Source organism: Phoxinus phoxinus (genome assembly GCF_949152265.1).
Source record: "Phoxinus phoxinus genome assembly, chromosome: 1".
NCBI classification, from domain to species: Eukaryota; Metazoa; Chordata; class Actinopteri; order Cypriniformes; family Leuciscidae; genus Phoxinus; species Phoxinus phoxinus.
In genome coordinates this window covers 24,337,664-24,356,631 of record NC_136876.1, presented here as the reverse complement: position 1 = coordinate 24,356,631, position 18,968 = coordinate 24,337,664, and the positions used below count along the sequence as shown (strand labels likewise).

The 18,968-nt window shown below is 37.0% G+C and overlaps 1 protein-coding gene across 8 annotated transcripts in view; it reads right to left on the bottom strand.

Moving 5' to 3' along the window:
• Positions 1 to 18,968, bottom strand: part of znf385c (zinc finger protein 385C) — a 114,155-nt gene that overhangs the window by 55,469 nt on the left and 39,718 nt on the right. The window contains exon 1 of one of the 8 annotated variants that reach the window (XM_079623606.1): positions 15,993 to 16,245. The exons of 6 other annotated variants lie outside the window; for them this stretch is intronic. In XM_079623606.1, the coding sequence (XP_079479732.1) occupies positions 15,993 to 16,002 (10 nt within the window). In that variant the 5' untranslated portion in view covers positions 16,003 to 16,245. Of the gene's footprint in view, positions 1 to 15,992; positions 16,246 to 18,968 lie in introns of those variants that run through there. One more of the 8 variants, XM_079623607.1, reaches the window with a different exon arrangement.

The following is an 18,968-nucleotide window of genomic DNA, read 5'->3' as shown; positions in this document are numbered from 1 at the left end:
TCGGTCTGCGCCTTTCCATTTCTCAGGCCTGTCCAATGCCTCCTTCTTTGAAAGAAATCAAAATAAATAAATAAATAAATAATTGCAGTCAGGTGCTCTCTCTCGTTCTGGAAGGCAGCACAAAAAACACATTTCAATCAAATCCTCACTCTGCACCAGATTGTCAAAACCCTTCACGAACGATAATCAGGACTCACTCCCAAATCTCTTCAATTCTCTCTCCCTCTCTTTCTTTCCATCTCTCTCTGACCTGCTTGTCTCTCTCTTTCTGTCCTTCCCTACGACATGTCTTCTCTCTGTTCCCTTCAAGAGAACAATGCTAAAGGACGACTATGCTAGTTTTGATTAGACGTAACAGTGCATGAAGAACATAATGAGAGAGGAAATGATGGAAGGATTGTAAGCTCCACTGAAGCCACGTGTCAGACGGACAGAAACAAGCCAAATTAATTAGCTGCAGCAGAAAGACCCTTCCAGAACACTGAGGTCACACAACACTGACCTTTAAAACCAGGAGACCTGATTGGCTGATGATGCAAACGTAACACGATGAGCATAATGAGCAAAGATTTGATCAATTAAGGATCAGAGAGTGAAAACCGTGCTATTCTGTCCCCCATCTTTCTCCTCCTTTGTTGTGTGTTGTGTTCATTTTGCAGTTCACCAGCCAGCTTACATGAAATCAAGTACGTAATTAGGGGTCTCTGGCTGTGTGCGTGTGTCGGTGTGTGTGTGTGTGTCCAAACTCACATGGGAGTGAATAATGGCTAATGAAACATCATGATGTGTTCACTCATGCCGAATTGAATCTACCCAGAAATCTCAATTTAATGAAGTGCGTTTATGAGCGTATGTGAACGTACAAACGTGCCGGTCTCAGAATAATAGTTTGAATATGTATGCACCCCAAATAGCCACTCATAAATCATTTATGTTGTGCCAGGTCATGCACACTACCATTTTATATTTTTGAAAGAAATCTCGTATGCTCAGCAAGGCTGTATTTATTTGATCAGAAATACAATAAAAACCGTAATATTGTGAAATAGTATTGTAATTGATAACTGTTTTCTATTTGAATACATTTAAAAATATTTATTCCTATGATGTTCCAATAAAGATTCTCCTTGGATCATCTCAAATCATACTAGAGAACATGATAATCAGGTTTGACACACACATGTGGAGTTCATGCAGCTCAAGTGCTGCTGTCATTAAAGCAAAAGAGGACAAACTAAATACCTCCTGGTATGTTATTTTTCTTCTTCAATGTAACCTTTCTCTGCAATTGTTATGTTGATTTATAATAAAATGCAAAATAGAAGCATCTCACCAGGGCCCCACTGTAAGATTTTTTTAAAAGTAATATTTTTATTCAGCAAGAATGCATTAACTTAAATACATTTATAATATTACAAAAGGTTTCTATTTCATATGAATGCTGTTCTTTTAAGCTGTATATTCATCAAAGCATCCTGTAAAAAAAATATCATGCTTTCCACAAAAATATTAAGCAGCACAACTATTTTCAACACTGATAAATTATAATAATAAAAAAATGTTTCACATGATCCTTTAAAAAATCATTATAATATGATGATTTGTAGGTAAAGAAACATTTCTTCTTATTATTACTAGTTGGAAATGTAGGTTTTTTGATGAATGTTTGCAGCATTTATTTGAAAAAGCAATCTTTTGTAACATTATAAATGAGCCCCCTTTAGGGTCTTTTGGACCTGACCTTGACTGATCTACATTTATGTTCAAATCAACATAGAATATCAGTAATGTATTCTCTGAAAAATCTACATATGTAATATTTTACACATTATCTATCTAGCTGATAAATTACCAAATGAATAGAGAGAGAGAGGTGCAAAGCACGACAAAAAAAATGTTGAATGAGCGTCTTTCCTGTTCATTAAGATGGACTATTCGCTATTCAAAATAAGAGCCTCTTTTAATAACGTCTTATCTTCTCTACTTGGATCCAGAAGGGGCCGACACAGAGTCGTTCAGCCTCAGCCACATTAAAAAGCAGTTTACTGGACATACTAAATTGATGTGCCTGGGTATATTTAGCAAACACATGTTATGTAATATTTTGTTCTAATATATATATACTTAAGTTACTAGCCAGTCAGCATAGATATTTTTAATATTATCTCATAAAGTGCAGCCCCCTAATACCTGCAGCCAAATTAAGACCAGTATACTGTTACACGGTTTCTTTCTCAAAATAACTGATTGCGTTTACGTGAATACACGCCATTTTAACATTATTTTGTGTGTATTTGACTCTTTAAGCGTTGACAGCTGGCTTTATTTGTGCGCACTTTGGGTGTGAGCACAAAATCTGCGTGAATAAGTAAGATTATGCACAATATGCACAATCCCATGGCCAAATTCAAGCCCTGTTACACCAACAATATTCATCCAGAGCAAATGAAACGAGTGAGTGAGTGAGGGGAGGCAGGTTTGTGTGTCAACTCGCTGTCAGAGAGATGAGAGAGCAAGAAAGCGCTGATGGCATCGTGTATATATTCTGCGCAAAAATTTGTATTAGAAGCGTTTCAGATATTTCAGTATCGATATGTATCGAAAAATCTATATTTTTGACCACACTACATTGCACTTAGTTTATTATTTCAAATGCTGTTTTAAAAGAGTATAATGGAAAAATATATATTATGTATAAAATTCAACACGTCACAGTGGCTAGTAGGACCACTGCTGAAATACACTGGCAGGTGTTAATGTCAATCCGTGTATATATATACATATATATATATATATATATATATATATATATATATATATATATATATATATATATATATATATATATATATATATATATATATAGCCTACATATACTGTCAAAATGCTGTTAAAGTGCCTCCAACAATCTCAACTTTGTAACCACTGCAACTTAAACTTTAATACAGAGTTGGATAGCATAATGTTATGCTTTCTCTTCAGCTGCGTTCAGTCAAAATTCTGCAGAGATAGTTTGTTTGTGAATTAAAGAAGGCAGGTGTATATTGTTTGTTTGTGTTGCGTGGGGTGTGAAGGCACTGCTAATGTAACCTGTACAGGCTGCTACTGAATCAGAATAGGAAAAAAAGTGTTAGTGAGCCCGAAGGAGACAATAAACGACGTGATTAAATGATAAGATCAGAAGGCAAAGCTCTTGAGCGTGACTAGGAGCCTCAAGTGCAGGGCGCCGCGTGTCAAAATAACATTTAATGTCTTTGGATCATTATTAACATCATAAATACCACTTATAATTGAAAATAAAATCAACACAAAATTATTAATTAAAATAAAAATCAGCCTGAAACACCCATAACTCACGGAAAAATGTCAGAGGAAATATCTCTTTATATGGAGTTTCCTAACTGTCCATTCAATAACTGCAGACCATATGGCCCCAAAAAACACATTTTATGTGCCATACTGTCAAATAAAGGCTCTTCAGTAGGTGTGTAAGCATGTGCATTCCAGAGAGAGTGACTGAGAGGGAGAACATCATCAAAACCAATGGTGCAAAGCGGGCAACCCATCTGCCACAAAGGAACAATAAAGCCTAAGGCTTCTCTGTGTGTGTGTGTGTGTGTGTGTGTGTGTGTGTGTGTGCGTGCACTAGTGTGTGTGTGTTAAACACCCTGAGGCTGCACAGTGATAAATTACTCCTTTTTTCTTTTCCCCCCAGAGAGTCAGGCTGAAGGAAGGGAGGGTGAGAGGTTTGGTACACGATTGCACATTTCAAATTGATAAAGAGCAGGAATTGCAGGACATAAATATAAAATTAAAGTATCTGTCACACTTCTGTAAACCACAGTGGCACATGGAAAAAAAATGCCATGCAGATGAGGACAAAAAACACAAGGAAATGGATATGGAAATAGCGAGGAAGTGTGTTCTTATTTGTGAGCGTCATGACTGCAGGGTGAATATATGCAGAGGGAGAGTGCATGCTGTTTTCTTATCTCAATCACACCGCGCGCGCGCGTGTGTGTGTGTGTGTGCAGGGAGAGAGCGGGACTGATTGCGACAGAACAATCTTGCCAAAGGCTGTGCATTTGTTACACTGATAAGACAAAGTTCTTTAAAAAGATTTTTGCTCTTTTTGTACAATAGATTTTTTTTTTTTTGAGTCTTTTTGTACTATAGAGTAAATTTATTACAGCAAATATACAATCATTATCAATAAGCACTATTGATTATGGAAAATAATATTTGTAATTATTTTTATCAATTACACTTCAATTCACAATTTTAATAATAATTACATTCAAATTAATAGCTTATTATTTTCATTTTTTAAATTTAATTTCATACATTAAGTGTGACTAAAGTCCAAATACTGTATGCATGTATGTATGTGTAATATATATACACACACACACACACACATAAATAGTTTTGATGATAATATAATTGTATTATAATATAATATAATTAAAATTAAGCATTCCTAGTCTTACTATTACAATTATTATTCATTTTACAATTAAATTATGATTAGCATAAATAAATAATATTCATAACATTTCAATGTACATTTCAGAATTCTTTTCTTTTTTCAAAATATACAGGTTTAATAAATATACTATACTCAGGAAACTCAATATATTTGGACAAACTTGGAAACTTTAGCCACACCTAAATAATAACTTCCCTGCATTAAATAAAAAATAGCAAACCAAGTGCCATCTTCAAATTTCATATACATACATGAAAAAAAACTCCCTCGACCCCTTCATTTTCTTTCTTTCTGTCTCTCTCTTTTAACACACAGACACCTCAACACATAGAAAATGAGTGTTCAGTCAGAGCCACTTATATAGTGATGTGGAGTGACAGAAGCTTAGTGGAGTTCATTTCCCGTTTAAATTAAGTCATTTCCTGTATCAGTAGCCACTTAAGGGCTGTGACCTCAAAATAAACATCACTTATTACATGATTAAACACCTTACTGAGGAAAAGCACAACGTATATACCCACCCCCAGACTTAGCGAGAGAGATTAGACGTGCTTGATGTTAATGCAGAAAGGAGACTGTACCAGCGTGATAAGGAAAAGTGCTTTTACAATCGTATTATTCAACCTGTACAGTGCTTCGCTAAGGATGTGCCATCTAAGAGCGTGAACATAAATGCAAATGTTTGGCGAATATGGTGGAAAATGCGTCACAGAGAGAGGGCTAACCATATAGTTATTACTATGTATCTGTACCCGTCGCTCCCCATCTATCTCTCCAACAGCATTGTGGTTCATTAGTAAGCAGGTGTTCAGTTTTTATCTTTTTGCATATCTATTTATCGGTTAAATAGATGCAGCCTCTCTTGAAGGACGTAATGTCATTGAAATGTCCCTTCCCACTCGCCCTATTTCCTGCGAGTGCGTGTGAATGTGTTTCTTTTTTAGTCTGCTTTCGCATTTTATCAGAGATCCTGGCTAATGAGTTGGGAGCTGAATTTGGCAGCAGTGGTCTGTAATTGTTTTAAATAAGCCTCATGCGTCATGCCAAATAATGGCAGCTCAATGAAGACATTAATCTACACAAGCACATCTGTGAGACTTCATTTACCGTCCTCCCCCTCGTGACATCAACCGCGCGCCGCTATAAACGGTCCCCGCGGTCCCTCTGCTAACTGAAGACATGTCGACTTATTAAACAGCCTTTTGGTGATTTAACTGAGGAACCGCACAAAGCTTAACACTTCTGACATTCATTTCGCTCTTATCTGTCCATCTCTCTGTTCTCTCCTCTGTCACAATCTCTCTCTCTTTTGGTACAGGGGGAACGTACTGAATGGTAAAAAAGCCATTGCCTTTTTAGCATAAATGAGTAAAATTACAGTGGTATGATCAGGGCTGGGTGATATAACAAAAAAATTGCTTTTCAATATTTTTCAGTCTTTATGACATTTAATACATATCTCAATGCGCATTTCATCTAAAATGGCATAAAGGGTAATTTTAAGATTTCCAATGTGATTTCAGAGCCTTTGGACTCCATTGTATAATTCCAAAAAAAAAAAAAAAAAAAAAAAACTTTTTGAGGGATAACAAAATGAATCAAATTATTGACTTGAACAAATTCACGGAAATGTTTAAAAACAAATTCACTGTTTAAAATCATTAAAGTGCATTATAATGATGCTTATATACACAAACATAACCAGCAAAATCAATGTAAATATCTGCTTAATCACGCGGGCCTAGTGATGATGATACACACAAACACACATATTTTATGTATCCACCGACTGGCCTGTCAGTGCTGTGGTTTTTAGACAACACAACACAGCAGAGAGAAATACAGAGAGAGAGGCAAATACGCACTTACACACTCACGTACAGCTGCCACTATATTGTATTTGTATTTGGGTAATCTGTTTATCATAGTGCTGATCATCAGTTACTCGTGTTTAACCTTAATAATTAGGTTCAAATTAATCAGACACATTTCTGAAAAAGTTAGTCAACTCTGTCTAGATATTAACTCTTTCCCCGCCAGTATTTTAAAAAAAGTTGCCAGCCATTTTTTATTAAAAAAATTCACTCAAATTTCGTGGCCCCCAGAACATTTTGTTGTATGAATATCCATAAAAAAGAATCAACAGAGTTTAAAAAAAAGGAATTAATTCTAGCTACATGCAATCTATTTTTTTTTTTATCAACCCTTAAATGTGGATACGTTTCATTAAAAAAACAAAAACATTTAGAACAAAAAGCTGAGAAAATGTTTCGACTGAGTTTTTGTCAAAGATTACGTCGGGAACGAATTCAGAATGATGATCAAAACATGGAGTAGATCCCATCCATCAACACCCCTAAACCGTCCTATACCCCTTCATGGGTCTGACATTTCATTCAGTTTTGATTTATATGCGGTTTAATGTTTGATGATTGCGTTAGCTTACATGTGCGTAAGCAATACTTCTATTGCTTGTTTCTGCTTCTTCTCCGTCTGTGTTTTGATCTGGAGATTCTGTCCTAGAGCCCGACCGATATATCGGCGGGCCGATAGGCATTTTCCAAACTATCGGTATCGGCATTTATAATGGCCAATAAATTAATATTTAAATAAATGTGGTGATGCGGTGGTGTAGTAGCATGTAAGGGTGGCGCTGCCAATAAAGCACCTAAAAGCAGTCACAAAGAACTGGCAAAAGTAATGATTATGAATACGTCAAATATAGCAAGGAGACATTTTAATTGTTTATGAATAAACAAGTGTTTTCTGTCAGTGTCGGCTGCAAAGATGAAGTTGACGATGCTGACTCGAGATCTTCGCAGAAGTGAACGCGCCAGAGAGAAATGCACATTTCATACGGATTACATAAGCAGAGAGCAGTCTGTTTTCTTCCGTTTTGAATTGTTCTGTTTAAAAGTAGACATTTCAATATAGATATATGTTTCAGATCTGTGAGGCAAGTAGACTACCTTGAATACGCTGAGTTTCGGTTCATGAGACGAGCTACAGTTCACTCGCCGGCGCCTCCGTGTCGTGATTATCTATTTACTTCTTATTTATTAAATCCATGCAATTGGTTGATGAAACATTAATTAACATTTAGATACAATACAAAACGAAATTCACTTTAAAGAAAGGCTTTGTGCTTTCTTTTATTATTGTGTTTTTGTTCAAAGGACTTTAAGTATATTTTGATGTTCCTCTGTTCTGTTGGGAAAATAAAACAAAACAAGTTTATTTTTAAACTGCACTATATTATTTTAGTGAGGCTGAGGTCTCCTAAATAACTACAAATAACTAAATGTCAGGGAAATTTGTTTGTTTTGTTACACGTTTCTGGATTTTTAAAAAAAAAAAATATATATATCAGCCGATATATAGCAGTATCAGATTTTTAAATCACCAAATATTTGTATCGGTAACGGCCTAAAAAAATCCTTTATCGGTCGAGCTCTATTCTGTACTCTTTCAGAAGATGCGTAATAGCGCCCCCTACAGTATAACTGTGAAAATTGTGTCAATGGCGGGGAAAGAGTTAATAATATGGCAAATAAGTTTTGATTAGGACAGAGGAACATACAGCAGAGCAGAGGAATATGAAGATCTGAAATTTTGAAATGTTTTCATTTTTATATGTACATCACCTCTGGGACCTTGAACATACAAAAACAGCAAATGCCAATCTCATGAACATGAAGGTTAAACATGTACATGTACAGAAACACACACACACACACACACACACACACACACACACACACACACGCTGTCAAGGTGATGCATTGACTTCACCTTCAGGCAGTAGATTTGGGCAGACAGAGCGCATCAGAGCCAATACAATGCTCACTAGTGATAGAAGATGTTGTCTCTCTCTTTCTCACACACACTCAACATCAGAGTTTCCTTTTCACCCTCTCTATTCTTCTGTAGCCTTGCTGTATCTCAGAGGGAATATATTCCCCAGCACGTTAAGTGAAATGACCTTCCTTGTAACAGAGACTCGGACAGATCTAAGCGGTCATATTCTTCTTCTCTTCTCTCTCTCTCTCTCTCTCTCTCTCTCTCTCTCTCTCTCTCTCTCTCTCTCTCTCTCTCTCTCTCTCTCTCTCGCATTTAAACACATCAAACACTGATAATATCATATTTGGTTGCAAAACTAGCCAATCTTTATCAGTTGTATCAGATCCAGAACTAAGCCAATCAAGCCATCTCCAGACTAAGAGGCTTATGGGCTTAGCTGACTTAAACCAGACATTAAACTAGACTACATCCTAAGTGACTAGCTGGCTAATTACTTTTCTGTCTTAAAGCTTTAGTCATGCTTCTTAAGAGCACAGCCTTTGTAAAGAAAGTCTAACCAATTAACCCTTTAAGGGTTAGTTCAACCAGAAATCACATTTTCAGTAGGATTTTTCTCTGTGAAACATTAAAGGAGACATTTTAAAGAATGTTCCCACTGCTTTCTTTAATCAATGAAAGATAAAATGGCCCATGAATCCCCAAAGAGACAGAAAAGTACACCAAGGCTGCATTTATTTCTGAAAAATTATAGAAAAAGAACAGTAATACTGTGAACTATTTTTCTTAATAATATAAAGTTTTAATTTAAGTCTATTTTAATTTTAAGTCTATTTTAATATATTTCAAATTGTAATTTATTCCTGAGATGGCGAAGCTGAATTTTCAGCACCATTAATCCCAAGTATTCAGTGTGACACAATATGATTACTTTTTATATCATACATTTTGAAAACAGTTGTTCTGTCAAATATTTTTGGAAACCATAATGCATTTTTTTCAAGATTCCTTTATCAATTGAATTTTTTTTTAAATAGAAATATTTAACATGATCAAAGTCTATACTGTCCCTTTTGATCAATTGAATGCATCTGAAAACATTTAAACAAACCCAAACATTTAAACAGTAGTGTATAGTTTACATTTAAAAATGTTTCACAGCTTTAAATCTCAGCACAAATTGCCATCTAGTGGCATTTTCATATTTTAAGTTTTATAATATACCATGTATCAAAATAACTAATATTAAATTGTCAAACATTTTATTTTAACTTAGTTTTAGATTCATGAAAAGTTTACTTCTCATTTTTTCCCAGTTATGTGGTAAAATTCCCAGAATTATATGGTAAAAGAGCAGCGTGACAAAACATTCTTCAAAACATCCAATTTTGTTTTCCACAGAAAAAAAGAAACCCAAAATGGATTTAGAACGACATGAGGCTGAGCTAATGATTGAGAGAGGAGAGGAGAGGAGAGGAGAGGAGAGGAGAGGAGAGGAGAGGAGAGGAGAGGAGAGGAGAGGAGAGGCCCATGGGCAGTACTGACCTTCTTTGTAGGAGCCTAAAGACAGAATTACCTCTCCAGACCCCCCCTCTCCCTCCAGTCCGGAGCCACGGGTGTGATGCTTTTTCTAGGACACCGCACACACCTCCAGCATCCCACAGTGCACCAATGTGGCCAACACAACAAAACAATGCTGTGTGTGTGCGTGCACATGACAGAGTGCGAACGTTATCGCTGTTGTTCCCTCCCCCTCCTCCACTCGTTCTCTCTAGGGACATTTGTAGTCGAAATAGCTGCCCTTCCAAAATCCCCAAATTACCCCCAATCAACCCTGCCCTTCCACTTTTTGATCCTTCTGTGCGCGCATATGTGTGTGCGCGCAATGAGCATACGCGGGCTATTAGCACTCAAGGAGAATTAGTCAGACTCAACACCCCTGTAAAAGGTCTTTAGAGAACACTGGCACCACTGTCTTCTCCAGTAGGGGAGCAGTTAGACCTCTTCCTGCCCTTAATGATTTCCATGACCACTATAAGTCAAGGCAAAGCATAGATAACAGTGGCCAGATGTCAAAGTCACCTTCCCGCATGCGACGGGAGGAACCAAAAAGGCCAGTTGGCCTAGAGGATGGGGACGGAGGGTACTTTTTTTGCTATGCTGGCTCGAGCTGGTCCTGCGGTAACTTGCCCCCTCTGGGCTCAGTTACTACAGCGAAACTGTGGCACCAAAATGGCTCCCACTGCAGAGACGATGCGAGAGGATAAATGAGTTGGCGCCGTGGTGCTGCTCACTTGTGTTTGTGCATGTGTGAGGGAGAAAGAACTGACAAGGTGACAAAGACTGGCAGCAACGTCTCTAAATTTGTCAATATCAATGTAAACAGTTCGATGTTACCACTGGGATGACAATATGACATTCCAACACATAACATCTGCTTGCTTTTATTTATAAAAAAAAAAAAAAAAAAAAAAAAAAAACACACACAGCTGAAATCATATAGAGTCAGCATGAAATAAAATTGCCCTATTTATTTTTTACTGTGGCACTTTTTTTGGCTTAATTTACCAGTTTATGTTTTTTTCATTTTTTAAAGGACAAACTGGTATTCATTACGTTTCATCAAAATTAAGACAAAACTTTTTTCACTTCTGAAAAGATTATCAAAATAATAATGTTCACCAATATAGCAAAATAGCTATATATAAGCATAATTTTAGGCTGCTGTAATGGGAAATGCAGCCTTTATAAAAATCTCGCCAATAGTTAACAGCAATTTAATGGTTATTAGATTAGCATTAATGCAATAAAGGCCACGGCAATAATAGCAAATTATAGATGCTCTCGAGGGAGAACTTGACCTTTAGCCTTCATGTCCCATCCACCATCTCGAGCCCCAGCAGCTATATACTAGAGGCTCAAATAAATAAGATTCCTGGGACATTTCTTCCTCTCCACAATTGACTGCAAACCTGCTTTCAGGTTTCAGGTCTTTATTCTGGTGTGCAACATCAACTTTACAGGGTGCAATCAATTCCTGATGGACAAAAAAAATCCAATCTCGTCCCGTCCTACATTTAAAAAAAACGGAATATTCAGTATCATGCGCAAATTTAATACATTGCACTCTGGAAGTAAAATAGATTGCAAATGCTATTTCGGGCTGACTTTAAATTTATATCTTAAAACAACATTAAATTAAATGTGATTAAAATGTTTAAAAAAAATTATATTAGCTAAAGTTTGTGGTCAGAGATTAACTATGCAGTTTATGCATTAAACTGATCAAAAGAGACAGTAAAGACTGATAATAATATTACAAACAAATATATTTCAAATAAATGCTTTTCTATTGAACTTTCTATTCATCAAAGAATCATCTTTTTTATCACAGTTTACACACAATTTTTATCATAATTATCAGAACTGTTTCTTGAAGCAGAAAATCATCATATTAGAATGATTTCTGAAGGATCATGTGACACTGAAGACTGTAGTAATTATGCTGAAAATTCAGCTTTGCCATCACAGAAATAAACCTCATTTTAAAATATTTTAAAATAAAAAAGCAGTTATTTGAAATTCCAATAATATTTCACAATATTACTGTTTTTACTGTATTTTTGATCAAATAAATGCAGCCTTGTTGAGCATAAGAGACTTCTTATAAAAACATTATTAACCCCAAACCTTTCAACAGTAGTGTAAAAGATAAATAAATGTCATGATTCATCACATTATTCTAAAAGACCTATAAAACTGCTATTTTTTTTCCTGATGTAGCCAAGACAAGAACAATTAACCAATAACATATTACCACAACAGCAATCCAATTAAATTCAATCTGTAAAAACAAACTAGTTAAACATGTACCTCCCTTCATTATTTTGCGCCATATATTTAGTTGGACTAGGAAATACGTCACATTACAGAAGTTTCATTTCGTTTTAAATGGTTAATTCAACGTTTAACTTCATTCAGCCACTTCATCTTAAAACGTGATGGTCATTCTCTAACCACCCCATTACTGCAGCGGACAAACACACAAAAGCATACACAAAATCATGACACTATTGTTGTGGTACAGGAAAAACGTAATTCTAAAATATCTGATCGCACATCGGCGTACACACACAGACACACACACACACACACACACACACACACACACACACACACACACACACACACACACACACACTAAAGCTGGGATGGAAGAAGCCGATCTACTGTGGATGAAAGACATTCCTTATCATCAGCTTCCTCAGAAAGAACTGGAATAGAAGGTATTTACTCAGCGAGACAGACAGAGAGAGAGAGTGAGAGAAAGACTGAAGCTAAAGAAAAAGGCAAGTTGTGTGGGTAGAAAGATTATGGGTGGGTTGCAGCAGCACTGAGCTGCTTCAAAGATTGTCACACTCTAATCAGAGAGAGAGAGAAAGAGAGAGAGAGAGAGAGAGAGAGAGAGAGAGAGAGAGAGAGAGAGAGAGAGAGAGAGAGAGAGAGAGAGAGAGAGAGAGAGAGAGAGAGAGAGAGAGAGAGAGAGAGAGAGAGAGAGAGAGAAATTCTTCCATTTCGGGTTAAATCCCCGTTTCATCCTGCATCTCTCTGTCTCTCTCTCCGGGTCATGAAGTCAAGTGGCGTATGAGTCCGTGTTTAGAACAACAGCTCAGCGCATCGTTTGTACATACACGCTCACAGCCTGTTTTGATAAACATTCACATACATACATTGATAGACGGTCATTTTTCGTCTCGTAACCCCTGCTGAGAGCATATGCCTTACCCTCTTGTCATTGTGACACGCACACACACTTACACACAAGCACATCAGACGAACTGACAGGCCAATCAAGCCCATGCTGTCATTTCATTTTAATGACTTGCCCTGTCACTCATTCGCTGTTCTACAGGGAGCCGACGCACACTCACTGCGTCACTAAATAGATGAGTTGAATATAACCTCCATTACCGAACGAGAAACGAAAAACACAGAACCCAAGAAAGGAACGCGGCTTTTAGACCGTTTGCTCTGGATGTCAGTTTAACATGACGCATCAGTGCACCACATTGTGTGTTCATCGACTGATAAATTGCGGGCTGGTAAATATTTGGAGGCCATGCTGAAAGCCAAAAAGTAAAAAGACCAGAAAATGAAAAGGTGACAGTGTCGGAATTTACAAGGTGCTGATTTTGATGAGGGAAGCAACAGCAAATGTATATAAACGCAGTAAGTCTTTGAAGAATGGTGCAAGAATCTGGATCAAATCTCTATCAAAAAAACTGCAGAATTCAAACTCCAAATTCTGATTGGATGAGCCACGTTCAAAGTCACTAAAAATTACTATACAAAGACATGACGTCACATTCGATATTAGATTTTCACTGTAAACAACCTAACTATCAACAACTGTAAACAAATAATGGCAGAAAAAATATCAGAGCAATTATTAAACATTTATTTGACAGTTTATTTAACATATTTTTCCTCATAACCAGACCTTTTTTCATAACCAGGTTCTTTATCAAACCTTTTTATATTTTCATACTGCAAATATTTTTCTGATAAAACCAATATTTGTGAATAGAATGTCATTACATTGAGTTTGCATTGTTGCAGCAGGGCCTTCCTAGAGAGTGCTGTATAATATGCGGTTGGCAAAGAGCATTCGCTTAAAGGATGGTATTACCGCATTCCCCACACTTACAAACACACGGGCTGGGGCGCTGCCACGACAACTGAAACCATGACAGTGAGAGGGGGGTTGAGAAAACACAGCCAAAAAAAATCCAATGACCACGGTGTGACTTCGGCCCAGAGAGAAGCACACACTCGCATTCGTACACCTCCATAATTACAGAGGAGAATGTTCGAGACAGAAACAGACAGATACGATTTTAATTAGCCGCTGATTTATGCAAAGCATTCTGACGTGTACCTTTTCTTTTCTTTTCTTTTCTTTAAAGAATCGTATGCCAAAAAGCACAGAAATAAAATACTGACCAGTCATGCTAACACTAAGAAGTGATGGTCAAGGTATAGACAATGCATGTGCAATTGAAATAAAATGTATATTGCTCCAGACTGTTAAAGAATGTCAAGGGCATGACCTTTGTCCCCATAACCTGAGCTACATTCACAGATAATTCACGCCTGAGAGTAGGTGATGGATTATTTACATACAGACACATCCGCTTGATGCTGATCATATAAGTGCTGATTTCAGACTAACTGTGAGTGAAAGCTGGTGCCATTTCATGCTGCAGCTTTCTCTCCTTTTTTCCTTTTTTCCTTTCCTTTTTTTTATACAAATAAAAACAAAAATAACATACAAAAGACAATAAAAAATAAAATATGTGTTTTTATATGTCTTTAACATGTAGATAAAGCTTTTATATTAAACGTTTTAGATTAAAAACAATTAAATCGCAAACAACGAAATGGAAAACCCAAAAATAAAAAGGCACCGTGATGAAATGCAAAAACAAATGGCTTCGATCCCAACGAAATTCATGAGCTAAGAAAAATAGAAAACGCAAACGATTTCCTTAAATGAGCTGCGTTATTGATAAAGCATTTCCAGCGCGTGCAGGATCAATCCTTTATCATTTTTAATTTTCCGCTCCGCTGCTTTGAGCTCTTGTGAGGAATACCAGGTGCTTTGAGATTCAAAATGCCCTTTAAAGGACTTTAAAGAATAAATTCTTTTAGCAGAAAATATTTTTTTGTTGTTGCATGAATTAAAAAGAAAAACATCTTAAAATAAGATAAGTTGTGATTTGTAGCTTACAGAATTTAATAGTGGCGGCGAATAAATGCCATCTTATCAGGTTTCATTTTTTTTTTTTTTTTAAACGCATGTTTGTTTATAAAATGTGCAGAATAAAATCGTACATATTTTCACGATGCGTAAATGAAAAAAATAAATAAACAATCTGCATTGCTGTAGTAGCTAATCGCTGCAGGACCATTGTAAGGGGGAGTAGAGAGAGAGAGAAGGAGAGAGAGCACGAAAGTTTTTTTAATGTCATTCCAGTGCGCTCGGCCGTGTCACGAGAGATGAACAAAACGTACACAGGATTATCTTTATCATCTCTCGTTGCTCATATTTGTTTTTTCTCTGTGCGTCGGTCTCTCGCACTACAGAGGTCAACTGTGGAGGGAAACGTGTGTTTTGAGGACCATGGCACCTTCTACAATTTAAACCGAAATGGCGATTCAAAAAAATATTTGAGTTGTTAAAAGACCGGGGCTTTATAGGTGTTTACTGGACCAAATGTCACTCTAGTTAAGCGGCTAACTGACACACTGAAGGCCGTTTGATGGCATGCGTATGACAGTCGCACGCGCATCTGCCAGCGTCTCGTGCAACCAAAACTGCCACACGCACACACAATCACAGATCTCACACACTTACTTCTGGAGCTTCTCGGTTTCTAGAAAATTCTACATCGTCTGCCTTATATTTCTTGTGAAGTTTTCGTTTTCAGCCTAATTTCGTATCGATTAAGCAACACGAGCCAACACCTCGACTAAAAAGCGTTGCGCGTGCCGGTGGTCAGTGCGCATATAGAGCAAGGACTTTGGGCACGAGAGGCATCTTCAACGCAGAACAAGCGTGACATTATTACCACATTTAAAGACTTATTATACAGAATATGCCACGAACACAAATACAATAATATCTCTATTGCAACTGACTTACCGATAAGCATGTTGTGGGAAAAGATATCCTGGTTTCCAAAAAGAAACCAACCAAAAGACAAAAAAAAAAAAAAAATCAGCGCAGGAAAATCAGAAGGGTTAATAAATATTCTCCGACAGTTCGATATGTGACTTTCCCCCTCAGATTTCTCACTCTTCGACGAGTCTCACGCTTGTTTCTGGTCCTAGAGTTGATGTATCAGAAGGAACGTTACACACGCGCGCACTGCTCCGCTGATCTGCGCGCACTCGACGGGGAGGAGGAGGGAGGGAGGGAGTATGATCGACAGTCTCTTACCCCCATCTACTCCCCCCACCACCTTCTCTCTCTCGCTCTTTTTGCCGCCTGCCGCTTAACCTGAACGAACGGCACAGATGGGAAAATTAGCTGGTGCTATTTTCTCCTTTCATGGTCCTTGATTTCGGCTAAATAATTCTGTGTGCGTCTGTGAAGGGGGGTGGTATTTTTCTACCTCCAATGATTCTAGATAATTTAGCAGACATATACTCTCAATGATACATTTACTGGGATTAGAAGTAAACCATAGCCAGTTATGAATCAAAAATTATGTTTGTTTAGTATTATATCAAGTGGGATATTGCATTTATATAACAATCAGGTAATTGTTTCAGACAAAAACCGGACAGTTAAGGCCTGTTCACACCAAGAACGATAACTATAAAGATCACTACAATAAGCGTCCACACAAACGCACGATAACGTTATTTTTATTATAAGCAGTCTGTCACTTTAAATGGTAACACTTTCCAAATAAGGTTTATTAGTTACAATAGTTAATGTATTAACTAACATGAACAATGAGAAATACATTTATACAGTAGGCCTACTTATTAATCTTTGTTAATGTTAGTGAATACAAATCCAGCTCATTGTTAGTTCAATATCAATCATTAACTAATGTTAACAAATGCAAACTTGATTTTAATAATGCATTAAATGTTGAAATTAATATTAACTAATAAATGCTGTACACGTATTGTTCATTCTTAGTTCATGTTAATAAGGTAGTTCACTAAAGAACCTTATTGTAAATCGTATACACTTTAAATGAAACATCTCTTTAAAGTCGGGTGGATTCTGATTGGCTGTCAATCTGTCATCAGCTGGAAAAAAAAATTCACTCTGAAAAGAAAGTTCCAAAAGAAGCCAAAGTATCAAGCTAAAAGCCAGTCTGGAACATCATAGCACAGTATGTGAGTGGAGCGGCAGAGATTCACAAATCCCATAAATAAACAGGTGCAGGTATAGGCTACATTTAATAACTTACTTTGCAATCATTAAGAAATAGGTTAAGTATGCATATGTGTAGAATGAAAACAATCAGGAGATTGTACATTCAACATGTTGCCACTATCATGTGACCTACAATGACAGTCTGCTTCGCCAGCATTTAAAACTCTCCCTGGACTCATTCGACCCCCTGGTCGAAAATGCACTGTACAGAAACCCTTCGCCTGTGTTATATAAATACTGCAAATTCGGTCATACAACACATGTCACATCTTTTCACCTATAGGGAAATAGGCATATTTAGACATTATCACATCTCAAATCAACTGCTCTCCACAGAACTAAGAAAACTCAAACTTCGTCTTTCAGGAACATTTCACTCCCTGTTCTGCAGAACTGACACACTTTGATATAGAACGTTGTGAGCACAAACAAGTGAACTGAGACAAACAGTGAACCGTCAGCCACCTGCCTGATCAGAAAAAAATTAACCAGTGTAGTCTGAGTGAATGATTGAGAGAGAACAGAAACCGAACAGGAAATGTTTCTGGAAATATTTGAGACCATATTCACATTACAAAATATGGCTTTAGTTTTTTCAATAAATCTGATGGCTGGTATTATTACAGCATGGTATCTCCATCAGTGCTCAGGGGCATTTGGACCCCCTACTGGCACCATAAACACCTCTCCCAGCTAGTTTCCCCTGGAGGTCTTTGTGTCTGTACTGGAGAGGGGACTGGGCTGTATTTGACGAATGACTAGAAACAGAAGAGGTGCTCTTCATCTTTGTACAGATTTTTCAATTCCTTCTTTCTCTTTAACATATAGTTAAATCCCTGAAATTAACTTCCTGCATCATCTTTGCTTCCAGGTATGTACTGTGACCATGACTCCTCTCGCTCAACATATTACGTAATATTGTTAAGATATAGCACAAACAGTGATCCGATGTATGCCGGTTCTGTGTGCATATGTGTCTGTGTTTCAGTTTGCTCAGCCTGAAGCTCTGAAGCTCTGAGACATTAGCGGTGACAGCAGAGACAGCTGTGCCCTCTTCCTGCCAAAATACTTCCGCCATCCATCCATCCATCCACACACAGACACACACACAGATTAGTGTTTGTCAATGTGTTGTGCTCAAGAGAACAATCTAATACAATCAAATAAATGATTTGGCCTCTTTAAAAGCATCAAATAAGCATCTCTCAGTTTAGATAAAAGAACAGTTCGTCCTTATTTACTCACCCTCAAGTTGTTTAAAAAATGTACGGTTATTTTTGTCCATGGAATATACGCAAATACTTTGTGAGCTGATGCGGACGTGCATGACTTCAGAAGAATCAGAATATAGAATATCAGGTGTTTTAGTTCCATTGTAAATATGGAAATATTCTTTAGATATTAGCTTTTGTGTTTCACAGAAAAAAAATGAAAGCATTCAGATTTGGAACGACACGAGGGTAATCAAATAATTACAAACTATGCCTTTAAACTAAAACCACATTCAAAAAAACACGTCTCAAGACCTAGCCACACAATTGCATGAGCAAAATGTAGAGAACATTGAGTACTTGTCAAAAGTTCTCAAAAGTCAAAACTGTTCCTGAATCATTTGAATAATTCAGCAATTAGTCTTCAAGCCTTCAGTTTCCCAGAGTGCAGTAGGGCGTATTACAAGAGGTGATGGGCAGGTGGAGGAGGAAGTGATTTACTCCTCCAGTA